This window comes from Urtica dioica, chromosome 8 (genome assembly GCF_054948205.1).
Source record: "Urtica dioica subsp. dioica isolate 48M chromosome 8, U.dioica_male_clone48M_v1_H2, whole genome shotgun sequence".
Taxonomy (NCBI): domain Eukaryota; kingdom Viridiplantae; phylum Streptophyta; class Magnoliopsida; order Rosales; family Urticaceae; genus Urtica; species Urtica dioica.
In genome coordinates, this window is record NC_142763.1 from 49906849 (window position 1) to 49913271 (window position 6423).

Here is a 6423-nt window from a genome sequence, read left to right on the forward strand (position 1 = left end):
TAATAACCCTTGTTATTTTAGTTAAAGTATCGAAATTGCTACTAGTTGGGTGTTGACTATTTCTCCAATATTAATCAAAATATTTAAAAGGGTTCGCAGCGGCCAGTATCGTCGGTGAGGGCTGTAGGCCCAATGGGTGGTTGAGGCCCAGTTTTGTTGTGTAACAGCACAGCAACTGTCTCGAGACTGACTCCTCTCTCTCTCTCTCTCTACACACATAATTAATATTTATATTTGTTAAAAAGAAAAAAGGACATTGAGACTGTGAGGTGCTCGCTCCTCTTCCGAGACCTGACTCCTGAGTCCTGTGAGAGAGAGAGAGTAGTTGTGTGTTTAAGGCACTTATTTCTGGTCTTGTTTCAATCACCGATCTCTTTCGGTGCGAATTGGGCAATACACCCTTCATTGCAATTGCATGGTACGATCTGGCTCACCTTCCTCTGCTTGTAGCTTCAGATTTGCAAATCTGGTGGATCCAGTGGCACTTAGTGTAGATCAAATTGATCGATTGCGTTGGGGTCAGGGAAGAACAAGACAAGACGATGTTGAACAGACAACATCTCTTGACTTACATCTACCTTCTCCTCTACACCACTCTCTCCTCCGCAGTCATTCTCTACAACAAGGCAAGCCAACTCTCATCTCTCTTCCTCTCTCTCTCTCTCTCCCTCTCTCTCTCTCACTCTGCATTCTCATTGTTGTTCATCAGTGGTTTCTCTCGACAAGGCACTTCAATTTCCCGTACCCAATCACTCTCACTATGATTCACATGGGCTTCTCTGCAGCTGTCGCATTCTTCCTCATCCGGGTCGCGAAGGTAATCCCGCTTTCAATTTGCCCATCTCATTCCCACCAGAAATTGATTTCTTCTTCTCGTGTAGGTCGTTTCTCCTATTAAGATGACATTCAAGATGTAAGCCCTCCTCCACATCCACATCCACATCCACATCGCAACATTGTATGTAAATAGACTATCTCATTTAATCTCTTCTATTCTCCGCAGATACATCACCTGTGTTGTTCCCATAAGCGCCTTCTTTGCGTCAAGCCTCTGGTAACTCACCAAACCCATAACTTTCAGCTCATTACACTCTCTAGATTCAATTCATTTCATTTCTTTACACTTGATGCTCAAAATGCATACAGGTTTGGGAATACTGCTTATTTGTACATATCCGTGGCGTTCATCCAGATGCTTAAAGCTCTAAGTATGTTGTTCTTGGTTATGGATTTTTTTTCTTTTCATTTGTTTCCGTTCCTCTTTGGGAAATGCTTAGTTTTTTTTTTGTTTTTGTTTTAAATCCTTGGAACTTGCAGTGCCGGTTGCAACATTCCTGGTGGCTGTGATCTGCGGCACCGATGTTTTAAGATTTGACGTGTTTTTTAACATGGTGCTGATTAGTGTTGGAGTGGCCGTATCATCGTACGGTGAAATTCATTTCAACATGATGGGCACACTCTACCAGCTCATGGGAATCGTTGGCGAGGCCCTTAGGCTTGTCTTGACTCAAGTTCTTCTTCAGAAAAAGGGATTAACTCTAAACCCCATTACCACTCTCTACTACATTGCACCATGCAGGTACTTTAAAGGTTTTTTATTTATCATTTTTCTTCTCTACTTCTTTCAAGTGTTGCATGAATGTGTTGAATCTTGCTTTGGTGCTGATTTTGGCACTGACCCATCTCGAGATTGAGATGCTTTGATGATCTATTCATTTGGTTAAAGTACAGGAAATATTCATCCAGCTACAATGATATGATGATTACATTTATTTTCTGTCTTGTTTTCTTGAGGGGCTTGCTTACGATCTCTTCATTTTTGCAGCTTTGCGTTCCTGTTTATTCCTTGGTATATTCTGGAGAATCCAAACATAGATGTTACGAAGATCCAGTTTAACTTCTGGATCTTCTTCTCAAATGCTCTTGCAGCGCTGGCATTGAACATCTCGACTTTCTTAGTGATTGGTAGAACTGGAGCCGTGACTATCCGAGTTGCAGGAGTCATGAAAGACTGGATGTTAATTGCCCTTTCCACGGTTTTATTCCCTGAGTCCATGATCACGGGTCTCAACATTACCGGCTACGCAATTGGTACGTACTCGCAGTCACATCTGAGTTTTACTCGTTGATTTTAGTTCATGACGTTGGGATCGAACATCTTTCATTTTTGGCAGCTCTATGCGGTGTTGTTGTTTACAACTATCTGAAGATGAGGGATACGAGCTCATCGCAGCTTCCTTCTGGAATTATCCCGGATAAAGCAATGCAGGTAAGCTCTATCAGTCCCTTATATTGGTTTAAGTGGGTGATATGGAAATCATAGCTCTGCAATGTGAACACTGTAGGATTTGAAGCTCGAGAAGTCGGATGATGTGTACACACCCGATGACAATGACAAAAAGGGCTATTTCGGGAGAAGCCGATGGAAAGTTTCGGGCGGGGATTTGCATGTTGATGAAGAAGCTCCTCTAATACCTTCCTCAAAGTCCCACCTTTAATGGAAACCCAGCATGTAAAAGTACATAAACAGAACAGCCAATTTTTATTCACATGGAGCAGCGATCGCATAGGCAAAGTTAGAAAGCTATTCGTTGTATAAAACCTAGTTTTGAGCAAGCAATGAAAGTTTCAGGCCAGGACCAACAAGTTCGTATATCACTCTATTTGGTAATAACGTGGCTGGTTAAAGCAGTAGAGACCCAATAGTTTGGATGTTTTTATTTGGTCCCTCATTATGTATCTGGGGTTGTGATTGATCAGATATATATATTTTTGAGAAATTGCTTAATTTACTATCAATTTTATAACATTTTTTCACTTCCCACCAAAACGTTAATTTTTCCCAAAATACCATCTCTATGTCAACAATGTTGACATCTATGTCAACAATGTAGACATCTAATAGTGAAGGGCAAACATAGATGTCAACATTAGATGATGGCATTTTTTTTGGTGGAAAGTGGAAAAATGTTATGAAGTTGATGACAAATTAGACAATTTTTCTATATTTTTTTCCCTCTTCGGGTGCGTCTATTGCTTTTGTTAATTTTGATGCGTGTTTATCAATTAGCAAGACAAGTAGTGTTTAATCTTTCGTCTTAGTTAAGTAACGCCAATTCTTCTATGCGTAATTCGAGTTTGAACGTTTCAAAGTTGAATGGTTCCAAGGTAACATAACAAATTCCTTATATAGAGGAGTATATTAAATGAGTTCATGCATGGCAGTAAATAGTCCAAACAAAACTGTGCTGTGTGGACCAATAGGATTCATTTATGTTTGCGAATCGACCAATACCGACCGTCAAACTTGTAATTTTGGTGACTGCGTTGACTCTGGGCACAGTGGAATAAGCGGGGGAGTGTAGGGGTAGGATGGTAATTGCAACAAGGCGATCTCTTTTTATTCTTATTTCTCGTTCCGAAGGGAATAAAGAAGCGAAAGATGCGGAGAGGAGTGAGGGCGTTAAGAAAACGAAGAGTGAGTTGTTATTAGGGTTTTAGGACGATCCGAAATCGAAAAAGGCGGCGATGGCGGTGGCGGAGGCGCAGTACGCGAGAGCAAAGACGTCGGTGTGGTGGGACATAGAGAACTGCCAGGTGGCGCGTGGCAGCGACGCTCACGCCATAGCGCAGAACATCAGCTCCGCTCTGGTGAAGATCAACTATTGCGGTCCAGTCTCCATCTCCGCTTACGGCGACACGACTCGCATCCCTTCCTCTGTCCAGCAGGCTCTCTCCAGCACCGGAATCGCCCTCAACCACGTCCCTGCCGGTACGCTTGATTTTTCAATCGGAAGCCCTAACCGAGTTCTCACGTGTTTTGAATTGTGTTGTATTAGGGGTCAAGGACGCGAGTGATAAGAAGATCCTGGTGGACATGCTGTTCTGGGCGGTGGACAACCCGGCCCCGGCCAACTATCTGCTGATCTCCGGGGACAGAGACTTCTCCAACGCCCTCCACCAGCTGCGGATGCGGCGGTACAACATCCTCCTGGCCCAGCCCCAGAAGGCCTCCGCGGCCCTCATCGCCGCCGCCAAGAGCGTCTGGCTCTGGTCCGTCCTCTCCTGCGGCGGCCCCCCCCTCACCTCCGGCGAGTCCTTGCGCTTTGCCAATGACTCCCAGCCCCAACCACCCAACCCCGAACCCCCACACCCCTCCTCCGCCACCACCAACACCACCAAGAACAAGGCCAAGTTCCCCAAGAAGAACCCACCCGACAAGCACTTCAAGAAGGCCCCTCACGAGTTCTTCGATTCCAACCCGCCGCCCAATAGCTACCCTCATCCTCCTCCGATGCAGCATCCCAACAACAACAACAACTTCCGTCCGCCGCCGCCCAATACCCCGTTTCCCTATCATCCCAATACCCAGGGCTTTAGGCCGCAGTACCCCAGGCCCGACGGGCCTAGGTTTCCCTCAGCCCCGCCCAATATGGTGCCCGAATTCAAAAACATGGGTATCAATGACTTCAGCGGTTACCCTCAAAACCCGCCGCCTAATAACTTCCAGCACCGGATGGGAGAACAGAGGCCACCGGAGACGACCAACCGGTATCCCCATCCTCCTCAATCATCCGCTCCCCCTAATGGTGTCTGGGGATCTCACGGATGTGCGCAGCCGCCGGAGCACGTTCAGGGCCTTATCGGCGTTGTCTTACTTGCCTTGAACACCTTGAAGCTCGAGAAAATTATGCCCACGGAAGTGAACATCACCGACTGCATTCGCTACGGGGACCCGAAGCACCGCAATACGGATGTCAGGAAGGCCCTGGATTATGCTGTAGAACAGCATATGGTAATGAAGCCGAAGTTAGGTCAAGTTCAGTTGTACATCGGTAAGAATGACAAGTTATGGCAGTGTGTGAATCCTATCGGTGGACACCTTGGCCAGTACCCCAAAACCACGTGGGATCAGATACAGAAGTTCATAACTTCCCCACTCGGGCGCTCTGCTATATTGGCGTCTCAATGCAGGTAAAGCAAATGTAATTACCTTTATTATGCTAGAAAAAGAGTTTTGATTGTAACGAGCTGATCACGATGTCTCTGCTATGTTTCACCGCATGCTCTGCAGATATGAAGCAGCTTTAGCTCTTAAAAACCAATGCTTAACAGAGCTTTCCTTAGGCGAAGTACTCCAAGTCTTGAATTTGGTTATCAACATGAAGAAATGGATCACACATCCTCAATCAGGATGGAAGCCTGTCACTATTACCCTCGAAGAGACTAAAACTGATGCGGGTACCGAAAGTGATGCTTGATTTATTTAATCAAGTCCGGCTTTGTGGTGGTGGAGGAATGAGCTACTTTATCGCTTTCTTTTTCTTTTCATGAAAGTATGGATCACAATCGGAAGAAGCACGCCAAATAATAACTTGGACTTGGAAGGCTATGCTCGGATTGTGAAGCAAGTAAGTAGGAGAAGGAGTAGGTTTTTTTTTTTTTTTTTCCTTTCATTTTATCTTTAGTTGCAAGGTCAGGTTACCACAGAACAAAATCCCTATATTGCGCGACCTCAGTTCCGTGGATGTAGAGATGCAGTAATGAGGCCTGGCCTCATATTTTAGAGTATTTGCTTACCAGAGTCGGATGCTTTGGTCTTAAGCCATTCAGACCGACTAATGAATGAATGGCATTACAAAGGCCAATAGTTTATTTCTGCATCTCTGACTTCGGAAGTATAGTTGCCTTAAAAAGTTGCTCTTGTATCTGGTACTACTACTATGTCACATGTGTGTTGCGAAGACTTACCCACAACTGCTTTGTGAAGGAAGTATTCATCATCAGATATAGTAGAGGAGACAAAGTAGGTCTGTCTAGAAATTTGATGGATACTGTTATGTTACTGAGTCGAAGTCCTTTATGAGAAGTTGGTGTGAATGGCAGTGGAATTCGATGACCAAGGATGAAGACATTCTATATGTTTTGCACAAGTATTTTTACACCGGGGAGTTGTGAACCAGGAGCCTGGAATGACTACGGATTCTGGACGTGAATTTTTTGTTCATCTCTTATGTTTTCTATTTTATAATATTTGTTGAATATGAAGAGACCTTCCAGTGTTGGATAATGACGCACTTTCTTTCTCTTGCTTAGTTTTGTGCCTAAAATGCCCATTAGTACATCTAATTTCAGTAATCTTATGCATATAGTACACAATTGTACATAATGATTTTTTTTTTACTTAATCATTCCATTAATGCAATTTCCATTACTAAAAAATAGTCCCAATATTCGGTATTCAGAGATTACTCAGCGAAAGCTCAAATAACCTCCTTTTCCTTTCATAAATTGTCAGCTGCAGCGTTTGTATACTAGGGACCCTGAATCCGACTTCTTTGCTAATATATTTCGAAGAAATCTGATCATTTGATGGTCAAGATGAAAACAATTATTGATGTCTTTTCTCTCTCTTTCTTTACC

At 43.9% G+C, this 6423-nt stretch overlaps 2 protein-coding genes across 2 annotated transcripts; both read left to right on the forward strand.

The window, feature by feature from the left end:
• The first annotated feature begins 238 nt into the window (after positions 1–238).
• LOC149390016 (putative sugar phosphate/phosphate translocator At1g48230) lies at positions 239–2909 on the forward strand. Its single transcript, XM_089624117.1, has 9 exons — positions 239–626; positions 710–817; positions 882–913; positions 1004–1054; positions 1147–1208; positions 1318–1579; positions 1826–2091; positions 2175–2269; positions 2346–2909. The coding sequence occupies exons 1-9, from the start codon at positions 543–545 to the stop codon at positions 2496–2498; spliced, it is 1113 nt and encodes a 370-aa protein (XP_089480243.1). The 5' UTR covers positions 239–542; the 3' UTR covers positions 2499–2909.
• Positions 2910–3429: 520 nt separating this feature from the next.
• On the forward strand, positions 3430–6159 carry LOC149390017 (Putative endonuclease or glycosyl hydrolase). Its single transcript, XM_089623452.1, has 3 exons — positions 3430–3772; positions 3840–4974; positions 5075–6159. Exons 1-3 carry the CDS (start codon positions 3529–3531, stop codon positions 5259–5261), a joined length of 1566 nt encoding a protein of 521 aa, XP_089479578.1. The 5' UTR covers positions 3430–3528; the 3' UTR covers positions 5262–6159.
• Positions 6160–6423: the final 264 nt, after the last annotated feature.

What these genes read in the sequence shown, in the direction of transcription:
- LOC149390016 (XM_089624117.1), top strand. Translation starts at nt 543, where the DNA reads ATGTTGAACAGACAACATCTCTTGACTTACATCTACCTTCTCCTCTAC. An exon ending in TCCTCATCCGGGTCGCGAAG is followed by an intron (nt 818 to 881) that starts GTAATCCCGCTT and finishes CTTCTCGTGTAG; the next exon opens with GTCGTTTCTCCTATTAAGAT. An exon ending in TCCCGGATAAAGCAATGCAG is followed by an intron (nt 2,270 to 2,345) that starts GTAAGCTCTATC and finishes TGAACACTGTAG; the next exon opens with GATTTGAAGCTCGAGAAGTC.
- LOC149390017 (XM_089623452.1), top strand. Translation starts at nt 3,529, where the DNA reads ATGGCGGTGGCGGAGGCGCAGTACGCGAGAGCAAAGACGTCGGTGTGG. An exon ending in CCTCAACCACGTCCCTGCCG is followed by an intron (nt 3,773 to 3,839) that starts GTACGCTTGATT and finishes GTGTTGTATTAG; the next exon opens with GGGTCAAGGACGCGAGTGAT. An exon ending in ATATTGGCGTCTCAATGCAG is followed by an intron (nt 4,975 to 5,074) that starts GTAAAGCAAATG and finishes CATGCTCTGCAG; the next exon opens with ATATGAAGCAGCTTTAGCTC.